This window comes from Ambystoma mexicanum, chromosome 4p (genome assembly GCF_040938575.1).
Source record: "Ambystoma mexicanum isolate Mex_15411 chromosome 4p, UKY_AmexF1_1, whole genome shotgun sequence".
Classification (NCBI taxonomy): domain Eukaryota; kingdom Metazoa; phylum Chordata; class Amphibia; order Caudata; family Ambystomatidae; genus Ambystoma; species Ambystoma mexicanum.
In genome coordinates this window covers 1,279,805,713-1,279,825,863 of record NC_090927.1, presented here as the reverse complement: position 1 = coordinate 1,279,825,863, position 20,151 = coordinate 1,279,805,713, and the positions used below count along the sequence as shown (strand labels likewise).

The 20,151-nt window shown below is 48.8% G+C and overlaps 1 protein-coding gene across 4 annotated transcripts in view; it reads right to left on the bottom strand.

Annotated features, from left to right (window-relative positions):
* The window catches only part of LOC138453803 (zinc finger protein 436-like), an 867,996-nt gene that overhangs the window by 591,075 nt on the left and 256,770 nt on the right, over positions 1-20,151 (bottom strand). For all 4 annotated transcript variants that reach the window (XM_069606979.1, XM_069606976.1, XM_069606977.1 and 1 more), the window contains exon 6: positions 8,636-8,743. In XM_069606979.1, the coding sequence (XP_069463080.1) occupies positions 8,636-8,743 (108 nt within the window). The remainder of the gene's footprint in view (positions 1-8,635; positions 8,744-20,151) is intronic.

The following is a 20,151-nucleotide window of genomic DNA, read 5'->3' as shown; positions in this document are numbered from 1 at the left end:
AAAAAAAAAGAAATTGCTCGAATTCCGAGCCCCGCACCAATGCTCCTCCTACTTATTCTCCTTAGATAAACCAAGGGCCCTGAAACGTAATGTGTTGTCAAGGTAGTAAAACGAATTGAAGATAACACCCCAGTCTACTCTACCAACAGTATGATCTCCCGCAATGACCCGCAAATGTTGACACAACCACCCTCTGTACTTTTCCATATTCATCACTCCAACCATAAACTAACTCCACTCCTCTTCTTTGCAAATTACCTAAACCCTGGTAACCCCAGACCAATCCCGCCTGCATTTGCTTAGGGGTCAGCATATTGAACCACACCCCATGGCCATCGACCAACCAACGCATTCCTGCATAAGTTCTCCCTTGTACTCACCCCAACAATACCAATTGCTCCCTCGCTTATTGCCATGCACCCCTCATTATTTCTCCCCCACTGCACCAGTAGCCGTACCCGCACCCTCCGTCCATGCAGTGTAATTCCCTCTCCACCCCACGGAGTAACACCACCACGCTCCTCATTTGCCACTACGCCCCCGTGTTCACCCTTGTAAATGCTTGCTTGCCAGCTCTATGCCATGCACCTCACCTGCTGTCCCCTATTGCACCAGTTGCCATACCTGGGCCCTCTGTCTTTGCAGTTTAATTCCCTCTGCACACTGCATGCAGTAACACCTCATTCCTCTTACATCCCCAATGCATCTGCATGCTCAAACTTGCAAATACCTTGTGCGATCATTGTTCCCCCACTGCACCAGGGGCCTTCCGTGCCCCCTCTGTCCATGCAGTTCAATCCACCCACCTTGCCACTTCACATAGCACCACTGCCCACCTCATCTCCCAGTGAGCCGCTGTGTTTCCGCCCCTTCACCAGAGGCAACTCTTATAAAGCCCCTTTGCACCCAACCATTTTTTCCTTAAAGATCTTCGAACCCATCCTTTCCTTTCCTTTCACATTGACTCCTTTTTTTAAGCCATCCTGTCCATCTCCATGTCAAGAAATATATAATTTTACACCTCTACAATGCTCGTCCTCCCATTCATCATTACTTTTCCCTATACAACATTTTCTGTTAAATTAACATTCTCTGCATACCTGCACATTCGGGTACCCCATTAATCCAAACTTCTTTGTTGACCTATATTCACCCATCTTAACTGTCCCCAAACTTAACTGTCACATACCCAAAATTCCACTTAAGACAAACAAAACTCACATAGATACGACAAACATATTACTTTGTTGCCGTTCACCCAAACCCAACAACGTCTTGACCCGATATGTACATATCCCATCCTAATCTTTCTTTGTAGGTGCCCCTTCCAGTCGGTCACCGCTACCCCTCGTGTTGCAACCCCTCCCCCGAAGACTGCTGGCTGCCTTCTGCCTCCTGCCTCTCATCCCTGTCCCGGGTGGGGCAACCCTTAACTGGGCCGTAAAAGGCACAGGCTGGGCCTGCAGTATCAATGAGATCCTAAACCACAAGGCCCAGAGGGACCATACATGCACAACACCCCCTCTATCCCAGGCCTGGGCCCAATACCTCATGCCCCCAAACAATGAAACAGACCACCCCCAATTTCACATTAACTACTGCACACTTCTGTCACTTATTCACCCCTTACCTTAACACCAAATCCCTGTCTTCAATATAAAATAGAACCCAAAACTATCCTCCATCCCCACCCCTGGCTCATCCCCAACTGTCACTATCTTCGCTCTTCCTCCTCATTATCCCTTACATCCACCTTCCTGTCACTCGAGTTCTTCAAAGCGCTTTTTTTTTTCTTATTAGTACCCGGCGAGAGTCAAGCAGAATGCAACACGCATTCTGATTGGCTCTCCCCGGGTCCTTACCCGGCCGAGAATCCTTCGATTCTCGGCCGGGACTCCAGCTGCCTTGTCCTCGGCGGGGGGCGTGGCAGCCCCTCAGCCAATGAGGAGGCTCGAAGTGGGGCCATCCCCGCCCCGAGCCTCCCCACGGCTGAGAGGCTGCCTCTGCCCCCCGCTGGGGACTCGGGTAAGCTTTTTTTTTTTTTTCTTCCTTCCCTCCTCCCTACCCCACCCCACTTACCTTCTTGCTCCTGCGTCCCTGGTGAGGACGATGGCAGCCTCCAGCAGTGTGGAGACTCCGCGCCTCCACACAGCTGGAGGCTTCCATCGTCCCCTGGCAGGGACGAAGGTATGTTTTTTTTTTCTCCCCCACCCTCCCAACCACACTTACCTTCTGCTTCTTTTTTTTCGGGAGCGGACGAGCTGGGAAGACAGCGCATCCGCTCCCGAAGGCCGCCATGGAAAGAGAAAACGGACAACCGGTGGCCATTTTCTTGGTCGTTTTTTAAAAAAAAATGCTTTTAGTGCTCCGGTCACGCATATAATAGCAGCTTCGCTCGGGCCTATAACTATGGGCCCTGGGGCATTACCTGAGTCGGTAGTCCCGAGATAGAGGTCGTAGAGTCCACCGCCACCGAGTACACCACCAGGGCCTTGGACAAAATGTTTGCGACCCATGGCTTCCACCGAAATACTATGCTCAGACAATGGTCCCCCGTTCACGTGCAGCCAGTTTGCACAGTATCTCAAAGCGAGGGGCATCATCACCGGAGAATATCCCTGTTGTGGCCGCGTGCAAACGGGGAAGCTGAAAGGCTCATGCGCATGCTAAACAAGGTGCTGAGAATATCCGCAAGCGATGGGGAGGACCTCCCGAAAAAAGGTTGTGGAATTCCTGCGAGAGTATCGGACCACGCCGCATCAATCGACGGGCGTAGCCCCTGCTGAAGCGCTATTCGGGCGCTACCCTCGCGGCATGATACCGGAGATAGAAGGAAGAGTACCCTGGGTCATTGACAATGAAAAAGTGAGAGAGGAGCGGGCAGCCCGCAATCAGAGAGAGAGCGAGAGGAGAGGTCTCCAAGACAAGGAAGTGGCCGTAGGTGATTCCTTGCCAGTTCGGAATCGCCACCCAGAAGGCAGACTGTCACTGCCTTACGAGCCTCACCCGTGGACAGTCACACACGTGAAAGGGACCATGGTCACGGCAGCTTGCAACCGGGGAACCGTCACCCGCAACAGGTCCGTTTTAAAAAAAGTCAACACTTCAACGAGGGGTCAGTGAACCGGACGAAAGCACCTCTTCCAAGGCTGTCCCCGAAGGTCAGGCGGAGGACGCCCAGAGGGAGGCCGTTCCGCATGCAGATGGTCCCAGCTCGACTTCGCAAAGCACCCCTCGGTACCCTGTGCGAGGAAACCGCAGACTGCCGGCTCGCCTAAAGGTCTATGTCCTGGACTCGGGAGATTGAGCCGAGGTTACAGCAGCCGGCCAACCCACGTTGGGTTACATGATTTATGTTTGCCGGTTATACTGTTCATCCTTGTTGATGTTAGATTGTTTTTGTTGAAGAAAAAAAGGGATGTGACGTTGCAAGCATGATCGAAGCATGCGCGAGCCTCGTTCTGGGCCGTGCATGCGTGTTGATAATAAAGAACGTCCGTGCGGGCAGTTGCAGCGGGGACGCCGTAAGGCACACACGCATGTCCCGTGTCTCCTTGTGTGGATGCGTGTGAGCGAGTGTGTGTGCTGGGTGACCCGAGGCACGGGTTTGCCCACAACATTTAACACGAACTGCCATGAAGCACATTCATGGATTGAAATAAAAAAACATTTTTTTGCGTGCTACATGGCTGTACGCCTGCATCCAAAACATATTGGATTGATATACCTCCACCCTCTGATGTTGCTCTCTCCTGCCCCTCTCCACTCTATTACTCTCCTTATCCTGTCCACTACAACTCACCCCTCCCCATTACAACACTACCCCACATCTCAACTACAAAACTACTCATGCACTACACTGTTACTGTCCCCTCACCAAGACTATGCCACCCATCCTTCTACTCACTCACCCTACTTTCACTCCCTCTGTCCCAATCCAGTCACTCTTTATACTTTCTTGAGCACTCTCACTCACCTTACATGCGCACTTACAACACAGAACCACTTAGTCTCACCAACCAATAACTCACCTTTTCTCAAAAACACCTTCAAACTCCAAGCCACCATTCCTCCTCCTTCTGGTCCCTTGGTCTGCCACCACATCCTCCTCTGACCTCACCCGAACAACCCACATCTTCCTTTTGCCCTTCTTATTCTCTCCCTCCTTCTTCCATTGGGCCTCTTACCCTAACCAATGTTGCCCTGACTACCCTGCCCGGGAGAGGTTTAAATAGTCAGAATTAACAAACTGGCGGCTAATCTATGTCCCTTTCTACCGTGCGCGGCCACCATGCTGAAACAATGGTGTCACACATTGCAGCATACCCCAGTGCGTGTCAGGGGTCGCATTGCAGTGAAGTCTAAGGTAAATATGACAAAAAGTATTTCTTTTTGTTTGGAAGCTGCTCCAGATCAAGTTCACGACTGTTTGTAGATGTCTCTGAGTACAGCAAACATTGATGCTAGTGAGCAGAGCGCAGTGCCCCTGGTGGCTGCAAAAGGTGTCTGCCTTGTCGCTTGGTTGCTTTTTCATTTCTAGCTGTCCACAGGAACTGAATGATTGTAGTTGTTGGCTGAACGACTATGGTTGGTGGGCGGTCTACCCAGAACTTGGCTGTATGTTGTGGTGATCTGAAAGGCAAAAAAAGGAACTGGCCAGCAATCTTTTCATGAGGTATGGGGTGATCTACACTGGTACTGTTGATACAAATATAGGCACGTAGGGAGGAGACAGGAACTGGGACCCTCAGAATGTTCTGGCATCCACCCTGCTTGGCATCCCACCTCTTTTACAGCAATGCCTTTTCCAGGGCAGCCCTTATGTGAGTCCCATCAACTGAAAGGTCCCATCCAATCTGTCCCAGTGAGTTGGTAGCCTACTTTCCTCCCAAACTCACTGCCTTCTAGTGCAATGCAAAAGAACTTGCGCTGTCTTTTTCCTCATTCCTTTTACCAAGGTCACCAAACTACTACTGGTAATGTTCTTTGAGACCTCCAATCCACAGCAAGATTTCTGAGGGCAACAGATTTTTGTGTCTGTTGCCCTCACAAATGGGTTATGGAAACCCTGCTGCCCCTCAAGTGCGGGTATTGGCCCACTGGAGCATTCACTCCTTTTTCTCCTTCTGGGCACCACAACCATCTCTATCTAGTCCGTGTGCCAGTCTACAATAGCCTCTACTGCTGCTACACTCCCAGGCTCTCGCTGCAGCTCTCTATTGACGGCCTCTGAGCACCCTGTTCACCCACGCACTCCCATATGACATTGGACATCCCCTGCCGAAGGTGTGAGTTAATGTCATTACGGATAAGCCAAGCTTCATCTGATGGGCAAAGGTTGGTGATGAAGTATGTGTCCACTTCACCAGGAGTCGTAGCATCCTCAGGAGCCAGCACATTCTGCTCTCCATATTCTCCCCCACCCCAACTTTCTCTGCAGTCATGCATGCTGCACTCATAAAACAGGGTGGTGAGTATCCTGAATTAAATGCATCTTATTTTGGCAGAAAGAAATCAAGGCTCAACTCAAGCAGCTAATCAAAGTACGGTCAAATGAACATACTTAAGTATACTGAAAAGGCAACATTTCCTAAACGTTCTATAATGAAAAATGGAAAACAATTGGACAATAGGCCAGAGTCTGAAAAAATCCTACAAGAAGTATAGATGATGCCTTTGTTCTCTGGTATTGACTACTTTGCAAGTCCTTACTGTTCAAAATGACAAACTGTTGTTAAATAACTACAAACACAAATTAATCTCAAGAAACATGCATGTCACCTTATTTACAAAGTGATCTGGCATTTATGGGGGCCTGTGAACCAGTACAATTGATGAGGTGGCCAACCCCTTTGCATACTTTGGTGTTGGGACTGTGCAACCGACACTAATGTATGACTAGCCCCAAGCACCTAAATGGGTTTTGGGAGTGCCTTTTACAGCCTATAGACCCTGTTATTTTGAAATGCAGCAAAAGGTAAAAAAAAGCTGTTCTAACCCTTTTTGAAGACTAGAAATGCAAGTGAGACAGCAACATCCACACCACTACTTTTCAACATAATATAAACCCATGACAGGGTCCGAAATGACCCTCTCAATCATTATGCACTCCCCTTTACCTGTCCCAAACAGGCATTTGGAAACGCTGTTTATTTTTTGCACATTGCAAAGTCCATCCCTTTTGTTATGTTATGTTATGTTGATTTATACTGCGCACCGCTACAACCCAAGGGCAGTCTCCAGGCGCTAACGTGGCTCTGCAAGAAAGAGGATGGGGTTAGTTAGTGAGGGAAGGGTGATAGGACAGGTCCGGAAACAGGAGAAACTGGCATCTGTGTGTGTTGGCTTGCGAATGGTTGGTTGCGTGCACTGGCTTATTTGTATCCAGACGGGTATGGTCCAATGCCTAGTTTATTTCTATGTGACTGTTGGTTATGTAGGAGTGGGTCTCTGTGTTTTATGTGTAGGTTGGATGGTATTCCAAGTTTAAGAACTGGCTTGTTCTATCCGTATGGGTATTGTCCAGTGTCCAGGTTTGTTGTTGTAAGCTTTTGTTACTTCATATGATATGATACATGTCATTTATAACATGCCTGTATACAAGGTTTCTAGGCGGGACAAGAAAAGGGAGGTAAAACAGAGGGAGGACAAGACAAACAATCTTACTAGACCTTGTGTCATTCATATCGGGCAAGTGCGACAGCGCAAAGTGCAGGGGGAAGGGAGAAAGGGGAAGTGCCAGGGAGAGGGACGGGTAAGTGCATTCAGGGCAGCATTGCTCTGAGTAAGTGCAGCCAGTGCAGCGTGGCTCTGGGTAAATGCCAGGAGGCAGGGGAATTTAGAGTTACAGTTATAGCCCCAAGTGCGTGGTAGGCCTGGAGGCAGTGCAGGGGAGACTGATCATGGAGGAGCCTGGTACCCAGTGAAATTCTGTGGGTAGCCAAGCAACCAATCAGTGCATCAGGTAGGTAGGTCAAAAGGGGAGCAGGAGAGAGAAAGCAGAGGAGAAAAGGAAGGTATTGAGCTGCTTCTGGAACTTCAAGTGGTCCGGCTCAAGTTTGAGAGGGGTGGGTGTGGGTCGTGTTGGGTGGGTGTTAGTGTATAGGTAGGCTAGCCCAGTGGGCATGTATAGTGGTGTGTTGGAGGAAGCAGGAGTGGGGTGGTTAGTACATTGGCTACTCTCTAAGTTCATCTATGTGGCTAATCAACACAATTCTATATAGTGATATGCATGGTTAATTTCACAGTCTATATAAGTTTGACATGTGGCTAATCTTCACAGGACACGTGGGTGGTCCTTGCAATTGCTGTGGCTACATGACACAATTGGGCTAATAGCAGAGAATTGCTACCTGGCACAATTAGGCTAAAATCAGAATTTGGCTAGCTGGCGCAATTGGGCTAACTGCAAGTAGGCATATGATATTAGTTAATAGGAGAGGTGAGGATTTACACAAAATAGGGTAAGTGTGAGATATGACAGACTTATACAGATGGGCTTCAAGCAATGTGAGGCTTCCATGCGGAATTAGGAAAAATGCAAAATATGAATACCTTAGACAAATAGGCTATATTTATAATAGGTAGTAAGAGTGGTGGGGTTGTAATGGAGTCCAGTAATGGCTGTACTCCCCGGCCATACCACACTACCACACTTAATTTATCAGTCACTGCTGGTTGATGGCAGCAGGTTTCCCAAGTCAACACAGGCAAACACAGACTGGTGCTGCTTCTTCAGGAGCTGCCCTTTGTCTTGGGGCCATTAGCCGTGGGCTGCCTGGGCACAGGCTGCTCTGGGGTCATTCTTAAAAAGGGTTTCTCGGGCCAATCAGGGAACAAGTGGTCGGTGTGCAAGCTGGAATGGGGCTTGTGCATAAAGGGACACCTGACTGCCTCAGCCAATTGCTAAAGGGCTGGGAAAAGCAAAAAAGCCAGAAACAAACAATGCGCCACAACACCAGTCTAGGGCACTCTACAGGCAGACCAGCACAGAAAACAGGTTGGGAGTCAAAGGGAAACAACAAATAAATCCCTCTGAAAATCAGCAACTAGCCCAAAAAAAGATTACAATATACTCACAAATCATTCCTAACGGCACACAAATTCTAGCCAAAATCGGACTGGAATCAAAGGAATGCCCTCACAAGGCACCTGCCAGGCACTATAGGACTGATGACTTGGTGGTCTCTGTGCAGGAAGGCTGCAGGTTACATTCAGGAAGTGAGAGGGAATAGTGAATAAAATATACGCTTTGAAATGTATAAAAACACCCTCTGCTTGGCACAATTGCACGCAAATGGAGAAAAATGCATCTGAATGTGTGCATTTATGATGCACATGTTCTGATGCCCATTGTTAGTTGCGCAATACTTTTGTGTGCAAAGGAATGGTATCAGAAAGCGCATCCTATCACGTGCAAAAAATACTGTTTTCAGGTTTGGGCCCGAAGTTTCTTTTTCCCAAAAATGTATTTGAAATCATTGGAGAAGCCAAACATATCCCAAAGAAGTCAGTATGGTTAAGGAATACATTTGTGGGTTCAGTAGAAACAGCACACGATAAGAGGACTTCTCAAACCTAAAATATACTCCTAAATAGTTTGTTCAACTACAATGCAACAGGATTTGAGCATCACCTGAACTCGGGCCAGTGCTGCTTTGGTCTCCTTCATGATGATCCATTCGAGTCTCCTCAATTTCCTTTTCCACTCGTAGCCGATTGTCACGATTGAGAACAGAAAATCCTGTTGGACAACACAAAATTGTAAAATAAGTGATAAAAAAATCAATCCCATTCAAAATCCTCCATTCCCTTGCACGGACAAGGTTTAAAAGAAAGAATGAATAATCAATTACTGAAGGTGTCAATGCTTCTTACTCCTGGTCAGTATGACAGGCAAACAATCAGAAAATCCTGATGAAATATTACCATTTGTAGGATGATCAAAGCCAAAAATGTGTATTGACAGCAGAATACTAAAATTACACAATATCCACATCCAGTAGAATATGAACAGGTAACCATTAGTCTGTGTTGGTAAGTATCGTAGTCCTCCCAAAGTCAACAGTGGTATTTTTTGGTCTGCCTGAACGTCTAGCTTAATAAAGTGGTTACTTCAATATCTGACTAATGTTCAAGAGAAGCCTTGTAACACTCCTTAACTAACAACTAATATGAGCTGTCTGAAATAGAAGCTTTGTAAAGCAAGCATGTAAAGTGATAAAATAACTCTGTCTTCTTTAGAGGTTCCTCCAAAGTGATTCTTTTATAATTAAGAACATTACATTCACACATAATGGTGGACGGAAGATAAGAGCCTGATTCAGAAGGGGATGCTTATGAGGGTGGCAAGATCCTAAGCTAGGCTGGCAAGGTATGTCGACTAACACTCGTGAGATGTCAATGCAGGAGCCAAACATCCTAGCAGTAGAGCAGTGCCTCTCCATCCCTTTCGCTAGGCAGGGAGTGTATTTGAAATCTGCATCAACTAATATAAAGACAAGGAAATCTGCAGAAAAAGTGCACCACTCCATTTTCCACGTAGGCATGCTAGTCTCCCGTTGATACCCCAAGCAGGAATGAAGACTTCTGTTCTACAGAGAGGGAAAGTGACAGAGCCCTCCATATCCCTACAAAGCAAGAAAAATAAAAGCCAAGTAAAGAGCTCCCTGATACATTCTCCATCAGGACTGGCCTTTAAAAACAGATGCACACCATTGTCTGAGAATGACACCTTCCAAAAGAAGACCAAAAAATAGATATAATCATCTTATTGTAGCCACACGTTCGTCCAGTTAAAACCTTGATCACTTGTATGTAGTATGCCTTATTTTAGACAAAAAGCACATTTAATGGACAAAGGATATGGACACGAGTGAAATGTGATACCACTATACACCACATTAATAAAAGGAGGTAAAATAGGATAGGCTCTAAATAAAAGATGTATGCCATTTCAGAAAGTGGGCAAGTTTCTTCAAAGTCTTCATATACATATAGAAAATCGTCTTGTTCTCTCTAGAGGAACCAAAATATGTTACATCAAATTAAAATGTCATACTACCTCTACAATATTGATGGAGATAAGTGATGGAAGGCTACTTGCATTCGTAAGCATCTGGTCCATATTACACAAATATTAGCACCTGACAGAAATATAATTTGCACCTGTGGAAGGGTGCTCAGCCAATCAGGTGGCTGGAAAAGCAGGCGAGAATACACTGAGTATCACCTGCTCTTTCCAGCCCCCTGAGGCCCTTCCCCAGGTGGCTTCATCTTGATTGTGGGGAGGCAACAGGGAGACCCTCCCTGTTGCCTCCCCACTTCCCCCCTTGCCCCAACCAATGACATCCAAACCTTTTCCCCACCCTTTCCTTCCCTCCCCACTTATACCTGATGGACCGGAGCTCTGTGCTCCAATACTGGTGATCTCCCCGACCACGGCTGTCGCCACAAAATGAAAAAGGGACTAAGTCCTCTTTCCCATGGCGTCAGCCATCTTGTTACTTTTCCCCAGGGTGATTGCACCAGGCAGTGACATAAACTTAGAAAAATGGGCAAAGCTGCAGAACATGTAATGTACTGTTGACCCTGATCACTTCATAGGAAGTAAACTTGCTGATTAAACTACAATAAGTTAATAAAAGATATGCCTTGAAATCCAGATAGTTAAGAGAGTTAAGGCGATCCGATTTATTGTAAAATAACTCTTGAAATTCAGCAGGTGTGAAAAGTGATGAGCATCTTAACTCTGCGTGCCCCCAATTGATGTCCCCCATGATGCCATTTTGTATCACATTTTGAATCCCTTCTGTGCTATGATGTGTGTGGTTATGGGCATTGCAGCAGTGGGGTTGGGGTGCCACACGTAGTTAAGATGCTCATCCACTTCTGACACCCACTGAATTTCAAGGATTTTGTTGCGATAAATCTGTTAACCTTAACTCTCTCTTAACTAATGTTTTTTTCACTGAATTTCAAGGATTTTGTTATGCTATAGTTTCTTTGGGGCGCACAAGCCATGATCTTCGCCCATGGCCACTGTACATTTTGCACCAATGATTTTAAAAAAGGCAAGGACACTGGCCCCTGTCTACAGACTAAGGACAAATACCCCCCTCCCTAGTACCTAACCAGATCCAACTAGCCATATCCTAAGTCCACGCCCAGCGGGGTCAGTCTCCACTGGCTTTTGGCCTTTGCCAGTGGCCCACTAGCCATGGCCTTCCACCATAGCCAGTGGCCACCGCCTTCAGTTGTACCCACTGTCCATGTCCCATAGGACATAGTCGGTAGCCTCAAGGTCCACTGGCTATGGCCGTATCCACTGTACATGTGGCACTAATTATTCTTATTTTTTTTACTCTTTTTTATACATTTTCTGCAGACACTATACAATTCGAGACAAAACCTATACAAATGTACAAACTTTACTAATCCTCCCTCCCCCCTACTACACAGGCAGGGACCCGCACACAAACTACAATAAACTTTGGAGCGATACAGAAAGCGTCTTAAAACAAGTACAATAATTTCAGGCGCTGAGGACACCACTGGGCTCTGAAGTCTTCCCTGAGGAAGCCAGGCTCTGCTCCTAGTCTGTGGCGAAACGTGCTAAGTTATTGTTCATCGCATACGTTGCCCACTCCAGAGCCACAAACTCACACATTTTCCTTAACCAGTCTTGCATTGTGGGGATGTAAGCCCCCTTCCAAAGCTGCACAATTAGGAGTATTGCTGCCAAAGTAAGCACTGTTCTGGCCTTCCTGTTTCCTCTGGGCTCCTCGTCCCACGTGCCTCCATCCAGCCAAGTATCACCTCCTCTGGGGGCGCCCCCGCGGCTTCGCCGGAGATACCCTACAGAGCCTACCGCACTTCCCTCCAGAATGGCTCAATTTTAGGGCACCTCCACCATATTTTGGACCAGGAGCCGTCCGCCCTGCTCCCCCTCCAACACGCCTTTGATGCCTCATAATATATTTCTGTGGAGTTGGACTGGTGTGTAGTGCCACCAGAAGATCAGTTTAAAACAGCACTCCTGTAGCTAAGATGCCTTAACCATCTTGGGCAACAGCGCCCACATTTCCCAGTCACTCCTAACCAGCTCCCTCCCAATCATCCTCTCCCACTGCACCGTATAGGGCCACATTGCGCAGGGGCTGGCCACTGCTAGAACTTTATAAAGACACGAACTAAGGCCCTTTTCCCAGTCATGTGTTAGCTATTTTTCAAACTGGGTGAATGGGCACGTTGCTGCCTTCTTTATATCTGGGTCTGACAGCCAATACCTCATCTGGAATTAGCGTAGCCTTTCATTTGACCCTACCCCAAAACTTTTTTTGCAATCGTGGAAGGTTGTATAGTGAGGCCATGGAACATATCACGAATCACGTGGCATCCCCCTTTTTTGCCAATGTGCAAATGTCCCCAGTTGAGTCCCCAAAGAAGAATCGAGGTTGTTGTACAATGAGGTAAACAGGGACAGAAATGTTGTGATCCCATACTTCTTAACTAAGCTGTCCCATGTGACGGCCACAAGCTTTGTTATGGCGCTAAGGTATAGGTTACGTGGCCTGTTTGGGCACGGGAATCACAAAACCTCTCACAGATTCTATCCATTACCACCCACAGTTTTTCCTCACTCCCCGAGAGCCATTCCCTAATAATACGGATCTGGGATGCCTCGTAGTACTGCTGAAAATTGGGAAGAGCCACACACCACTACCCCCTAGGGGATGTAAGGAGACCGCGGTTAAGCCTTGGGGGCTTACCTTCTCAGATGAACTGCCCTGCATTCATCCCCTGGTCCCAAAACAAGGTATTGTGCAGCGCCAAGATCAGAACTTGAAAGACAATTCTGCCTCACCAAGAAATTCTCAAGTTTTTCCATTTACTGAGGTCCGTTTTTATGGAGGCCAACATGGGCGGGTAGTTAGTCAGATAACACCGCTGGAGCTTAGATGTTATGTGAATTCTCAGGTGTCGAATCCCCCCCCGGGCTCCAAATGAAAGGCGAGGTAACCTTCGGGTCCTCTGCCTCTCATCCCCTTTTACTGTGAGATTAAGGAGTTCCGACTTGGACACATTGATCTTCAGGCCTGATACACCCCCAGCCCCCAAACTTTGTTAGCACCCTCCTACATGCCCCCAACGGCTACCCAGGATTTGTGAGCATGAACAGAAATTCGTCAGCAAAAGCTGCAGTTTTTCTTTTTTTCAACAAAACATTTTATTCATTAATTCATTTGGATAAACAATGACATCACAACAGTACATTTGCGACATTACGCTTCACATCACAGGTTAGCTCATAAGCCATTTCCTTTGCGGGAGTCTGGCTCAGTGACCAATGCTGTCCAGGTATTATGGAGGTCATGAGGCCCTGTAGGCTGCGTGCTCCTTCCACCGTTTCCGCCCCAGTAGTATTTTCCCCATTAACCATTTCGATCTTAAAGTGCATGAGGGCAGTCACAACATGGCATATATCTCCAACTGTCATCATGCCCCCCCGCCATATGCACCCCAGCCATATCTTTTAACAGGCCCCGTTCGGGGGGGGGGTGTTGTGCCCTTTAGATCCCACTTAGGGGGCAGGGTATAAAGAGTTTGGGTGCCCCTAGCCCTATTTATTTGTGTTCCGCTTTGTCAGTCCTGTAGCCATCGAGTCAGTGGGGTTCTTCGGGAGAGGCCTGGACATTTTTCAGAGTAGTCCATAAATGGTGCCCACGTGTTCAGGAAGGTGTTTAGGTTCCCAGCGCGTATTGCCGTTATCTTTTCTGCCGCTATGATTTCCTAACATTTCGACCACCATAGTGGGATTGAGGGGCCCTCTGTGTCTTTCCATAAACGGGCCAGTGCAATTTTCGCTGCCAGCAGGAGGTGTGTGCATAGTCGAGCCATTTGCCCTGACAGTGGGAATGCCCCACCTCCAGTATTCCCCAGGAGAATTATTCCAGGATCCCACGGGATTGTTAGGCCTGTGATTGCTTTAACATGGCCTATTACTTCCCCCCAGTAACTTTCCGCTCTTGGGCTGGACCATAGGAGGTGGCACAGGGTCCCCCTGACCGCACAGCCCCTCCAGCAGTTCGGTGGGATTTCCGAGTTGGCTCTATTTAACTGATCTGGCATGGTATAGTATCTATAGCAGACCTTATAGCCCCTTCCTTGTTCGTGATGCATTGGGTACTTTTATGTAGCCTCGTCCATATTTTCCCCCATTCTTCCACCTCTATTACTCTGCCCAAGTCCTGTTCGCAATCCAGCATATAATTTTCTTTTTTGGAGGGGTCTGTCTTGTCCAGGAGTTGGTAGAGTGTGGGTAGCTTCCCGTTTGGGTTTGCTGCTACAAGGGTGTGTTCTAATGCCGTTAGGTCTCGTCCCCCTTTTTCCCTCACTGTCTTGTGTGAGGTCCAATGCCGCAATTGAGCATAGTGGAATCTTTCTATTTGTGTTACCCCAAATTTGTCCTTGCACTTTTCAAAGGTTTGTGGGGAGCCCTCCTCTAAAAAGTCTGATAGCTTTCGTAGACCTCCCTCTTGCTATGCTGCAAATCCATGCGGGGGAATTCCAGGAGTGAATTCTGGGTTATTCCAGAGTGAAGTTAGTGGGTCTAGCGGTTTTTTACAGCCCCATTTCCGGCCTGCGGCTCTCCATTTTTGCACTGTGTTCAATGTCGTTGTGAGGGGACCTAATTTATCCTGGGTTTTTATCGTTGGCAGGTGCAGGAGGTCCCCTAGCGGGACCGGGCACCAAGCTTCCTCTATTCGTCTCCAAAGAGGTTGGTCAGATGAGCGTGCCCATGTGAATACGTGAGAGAGCTGTGCAGCCAGTGAGTATCTAGTCACATCTAGGACTCCCAGACCACCCAGAGCTCTGCCCCGAAGCATGATTTTCTTCGCTATTCTGGGTTTTTTACCCCCCCCAGATGAATTTCTGTATGCTTCTCTGGAGAGTAATACGCTCTTTTTCTGGAATATTGACCAGGAGTGCCGCCGAATGGTACAGTAGTCTAGGGACCATGAGATTTCCTGGGTCTTCTAAAGCTCTAGGTCGCGCTTGAACTCACTGAACAGTTTGGGGAAGTTGGCCTGATATATTTGGGAGGACGATCTGGGGATCTGAACTCCCAGGTATTCGATCGCTGAGTCTGCCCAGGGGATTGGTAGTGTCGGGCTCAGGTCCACCTTTTGTTTTTTTGGAGCGGTTGATTGCCATTGCTACTGAACCCCGATACCCTGCTGAATTCCTCAATTTCGTCCCAGAGTGGTCCCAGGGAGGTGGTTGGTTTGGTTGTGGTTACCAGGACACCGTCTGCATAGAGCGCTACTTTATACTCTTGATTCCCTACCATGAGCCCCTTTATCTCCGGGGTTTGCCGGATCCTATTCGCAAACGGCTCCATGGATAGGGCAAAGATCATCAGCGATAGAGGGCAGCCCTGCCTTGTTCCCCTGCCAATGCTTATTATCTCAGATCTGTAACCATTCATCCCCAGTTGCATGGTGGGGACTTGGTAGGTAGCCATTACCCATTTAATAAAGTTAGGCCCAAAGCCCCAAAAAAGCTGCAGTTTTATGCTGGACTCCTCCAAAGGGTATTCCATGTACCTCATCTGACTCCCGCAGGTACTGCAGGACGGGCTCTAGGTTTATAGCGTAAAGCAGGGGGAGCAGTGGCCACCCTGCTTGGTCCCTTGACTCAGACTAAAGCACCTGGATAGGGATCCATTTATAGAAAGGCGTGCCATTGGGTTGTTGTAATTCGACCATCCGGATATAATCCGCACCCAGACCCATCCTCTCCATCACTTTCAACAGAAATTACCATTCCACGCGGTCGAAGGCCTTCTCGGGGTCGACGGAAAGGAGGACCGTTGGGAGCACTGTCTTGTGGGCCTTCTCCATCACGTATGCTATTCTTCTAATGATATTGAATGTTTGTCGCCCCCTCACAAATCCTGGCTGATCTGGGTGAATCAAATATGGGAGGTGCCCCTCCAACTTGTTGGCTAAAATGTTGGTATATATTTTGGCATCTAAGTTAATTAATGCTATTGATCTATAGGAGCTACACCTAGCGGGATCCTTGTTTGGTTTAGAAATAAGGATAATTTTCGCCTACTCCTTCTACGCTGAGATGCTACCCGAAAGTGAAAGTGATTGTACAATCTTGTGAGATGGGGATGAGAAGTCGCCCAAATGTTTTATAGATGGCCACGGTATACCCATCTGGCCCGTGCAATTTGTTGGGGGGAGGGCTAAAATCAGTGGTAGAAGTGTACCAAAAAAGTAGTAGAACTGTGGTCTTGGTTGGGGAGAGGGTAGGCAGAAGCATAGTGCAACATGTGAAAAGGTGTTGCAGCCGGGGCATTACAATAGTCTAAGTGATTAGAAACTAAGGCTCCTATTACAACTTTACACTTGCGCAGGGACATGAATGGACATATCCTCTATATAGAATGGTGAATATGGTCATAAAAAGTAGAGGAATGGTGGACAGAAAAAAAAGAAAAGTAGTGGAACACCGCTCCCGACCGTTCGTGCTCACTGCGATCACTGGCTGAAATAACCTTCCTTACCTCCTCTTCCGTTATCTCCCGTCCTACGTTCGGCTCCCAATTTAGGCAGGTGGACTCCACTAAGATAGTCCCCCTGGAGTGGCTCGGGAGGGTTGTGGGTCTAATATAGGTCTTTGTAATACTGGGCAAAGATCTCCTGAATCTCCAATGTAATAGAGTGCTGATTCCCCTGATCACGGTCAATTGTTGTTATCGCGTTGCGGGACGACTCTCCCCTCAACAGATGCGCTAGTAGCCTGTCTGCCTTATTGGCCCTAACATAGAATCGCTGGTGGACAAATAACAGGGACCTTTCCAGCTTCTTGGTTCTAAGGATACTGAGTTGACCCACTGACTGGGGGTACTCTCTCATGGCCCGTATAGTTGGCGCTCCCGAAATGTTGTCGTAATTGCCTCCACCACAGCCTCCAACTGAACCTTCAAAGCCCTCAATTCTTTGTTCCATGCAGCCTTTGCCGCAATGATCTACCCCGTGAGCATTGCCTTAAACACATCCGCCAGAGCCTCAGCCATGTTGAGGTAAAAAAAAGTCCCTAATCTTGTTCTCCAGTGTTTCTCTCATAAATGGGCCCCTCAGCAATTGTCCCGGTACAGTCCAATGCCACAGCGCCCGGTGAGGATGAGAGTCATTGAGACCACTGAATGGTCCGGTATGCCTAGAGGGCCCACCTCTACGTCCATCACCCGACCCAGTAAGGAAGCCAAGACCCAAATATAATCGATGTGGGATTGTGAAGCATGCACCGTGAAGAAGGTAAAGCCCTCCCTGTTTCCTTACATCCCTCTCCAGACATTCCCAAGACCCAGGGCATCAAATCTGTCCCTCAGCGGCTTGGATGCCACCCATCCCATGTGGGTTGATCCCTTCGTGTCCCTATCTAGGTTCTGGCAATGTTATAGTCCCCCATCAGCACTATTTGGCTTGTCGTGAACCCCTCGAATGTATCCAATAATTCTCGCAATCTCTCAAAAACCCTTCCTGCCGTGTGTTAAGGGCATATACTGATGCTACTCTGTGTGGGATCCCCTCAACCTCCCCCGCCGCCAGTACATACCTGCCCCCTTTATCAGCCTTGGTGGCTCTAATTCTAAAGCCCACTGCATTGCGAATAGCCAGAGCCACATCACATGTTATATTTAGGCCTTAGGTGCGAAAACTCCCTCAGTCGACCTTTCGTCTGGTCCGGCCTCAGGAGGTGAGTCTCTTGAAGTGCCAGGATATCAGGGAATGTTTTCCTCGTAAACCCCTCCAGCGTGTTGAGGCCCCTCATGTTATGCATTGCCCACCTGAATGGCTATGTTAACTTAGCATCCTCAACTTGCCATTCCTCCTCTAGCCGCTCCACCTGCCTCCTCTGTTGCATTGTACCCCTCCCCAGTTCCCGCCGCCCTTGTTGGTGTCCTTGCCTCTGTTCCTGCCCATGCTGACCCTCCTGCCGCCCTGTCCCGGTGCTGATCCCCAACCCTTGGTGCCTACCCCATCTCCCCTTTGCCCCCCTGCTCCATCCCGCATCCCGATCCCCAACTCCGGGTTAACCCCCCTACCCTCCCTTCACCGCAATACTTTCACCCGGGCACTTCTGCCCTTATGGTAATCCAGATGGAGCATCCCTCCATGCTCCTGATGCCCTATTTCACCTCATTTCTCCACACTACCCCAAATAATACTGTTGCCAGAATGACCTTGCTGGCTTCAAGTCCCATTTCCCTGGCTTCCCCCTCCTCCGGCCCCAGCCGAGGGCCCCGCAGCTGGGATCTCCGCTTGCGTCCTTCTCCCGCTGTCGACCATTCCCAAGGGCAAGGTCTCGCTGAGTTCTCGGGATGAGATGGACGGTCCTCTTGGGGATCTTCTCCTAGATCCAGTTGTAGCAGGTTTACACCTTCCTGGACAGAAGTGATACATTTCTGGGCGCCCTTCCACTCAAAAACTAGTCCAAACGGAAAAGTCCATCTGTATTTTATTCCTCTGCCAGCCAGCTCCTTGACCACAGGGCCCATCTGCCTGCCTCCTTTTGAACAATGTGCTGCCAGCCAGATCCTGGAATAGCTGAATTGGGGACCTTTGGTATTGCACCAGTTCTTCTGCTTGTGCTGCTCGCAAGACCTCCTCTTTCTGCGTGTAGCGTGTGAAAGCCACCAAGGTCTTGAGTCAGGCCCCCCTGTCCTATGTATGCGATCCAGACGAATTGCGACTGGGGACACACTCTTCAGGAGACCTGCAAAGATCTGGTGGGCCTGAACCTTTTGATCCTTGTCGGCCACAGATTCCGGCAAGTTTTTAATCCTTATATTAATTTTCCTTGATCGATTTTCCATCTGTAACTCCAGATTTTGCGTGGCCAGGTTCACCCTTTTGATTGCCTCACTGTGATCTGACATACCTTTCCAGGAGGTCAGTTCATATCTGAGCTAGCCCACCTCCTGTTGAATTTCTGCCAATTCGTCTGCTTGCATCAGTTGGACTTGCTCCTGAAAGGCTTTAGCTATTGCTGACTGAAGGCTCGACATCTCCCTATATCGGTCTTCTCTGGATAGGGGCCCATCCTTCTCCGTTGCCGCTTGCCCCCCCCTGTTCCATCATGTCGAGATCAGTCTTGCTCGGCCTCCTTGTCTCACTCGGGGCCCACAAAGTGGGGCGGGTGCCCACCGGTTCTCCAGCTCCCGTCGCCTTCTTATGTCCTTTCGACTTTGTCTTCGACATTTGTCCAGCCTCTACGGGCACTAAGATCCTCAGTGACAAGCCTCCAGGGGCCCGGGACCCTGCCAGATCCTGTAGAGGCCCCTTGGTCTAGGCCTCGAGTCTGTGCCTCATGCTGAGCGCGTGCGTTCAATGGACCAGGGGATAGGGGACCAGGGTTCGGGTCTCCCCCACCAGGGAGCCTGCTTGCTGCTTGCCACTTTGGTGGTAGGCCCTTGCTATCTCCAGTGGGGGTCCTCCTGAATTTCCCCTTGTGCGATGGAAGCTGTGTCAGTGGACACACTACCCTTCTCCAGGCCAACTCCTCCCAAGTGTCAAACAGCAACGCTTCAAGGCGCCTCCAGGTGTCCAAGAGCTCTAAGTATAGGCGACTGTCCCCGTGTTCCAGACCACTGCAATTGCACTTCCCGGCAGCCAGGGAATTTCAGTGACTTCTCTGAGGTTCCTCCACAGGGCCTGGGAGCATTTTCCAACCAGTTTGATAGCAGGGCCTGGGAGCTTTTACCAAAACGGCTGTTGGCAGTTCTAGCCTAAAATCAGTTTGGTGGACGCCCCAGCTCTTTTGTTGCTGCCACCACTGCTGTTCAATAGGCCCCCGAGCCATGCCTGAGCAAGGCCTTTTTACCCCATTAAGCACACTGCAGGGCACGCTCAGGTGCTGAACACACGGCTGCTATCCCCAGCACTCACCGGCGTCTCCTGGGCCTTTGTTAATCTTGATATTGTGCCTCTGGTGGTGCTCTGTTCTGATCCATGTTGGTCCAGTGAGGGGAAGCAGAAGGAGAGACACCAGCCTCTGGCTCTCCCCTAGAGCCCCTCCGCTCCACTCTCCTCAAGATTGCTGGTGCGGGCAGCCGTTCCTCCACTGCCTGCA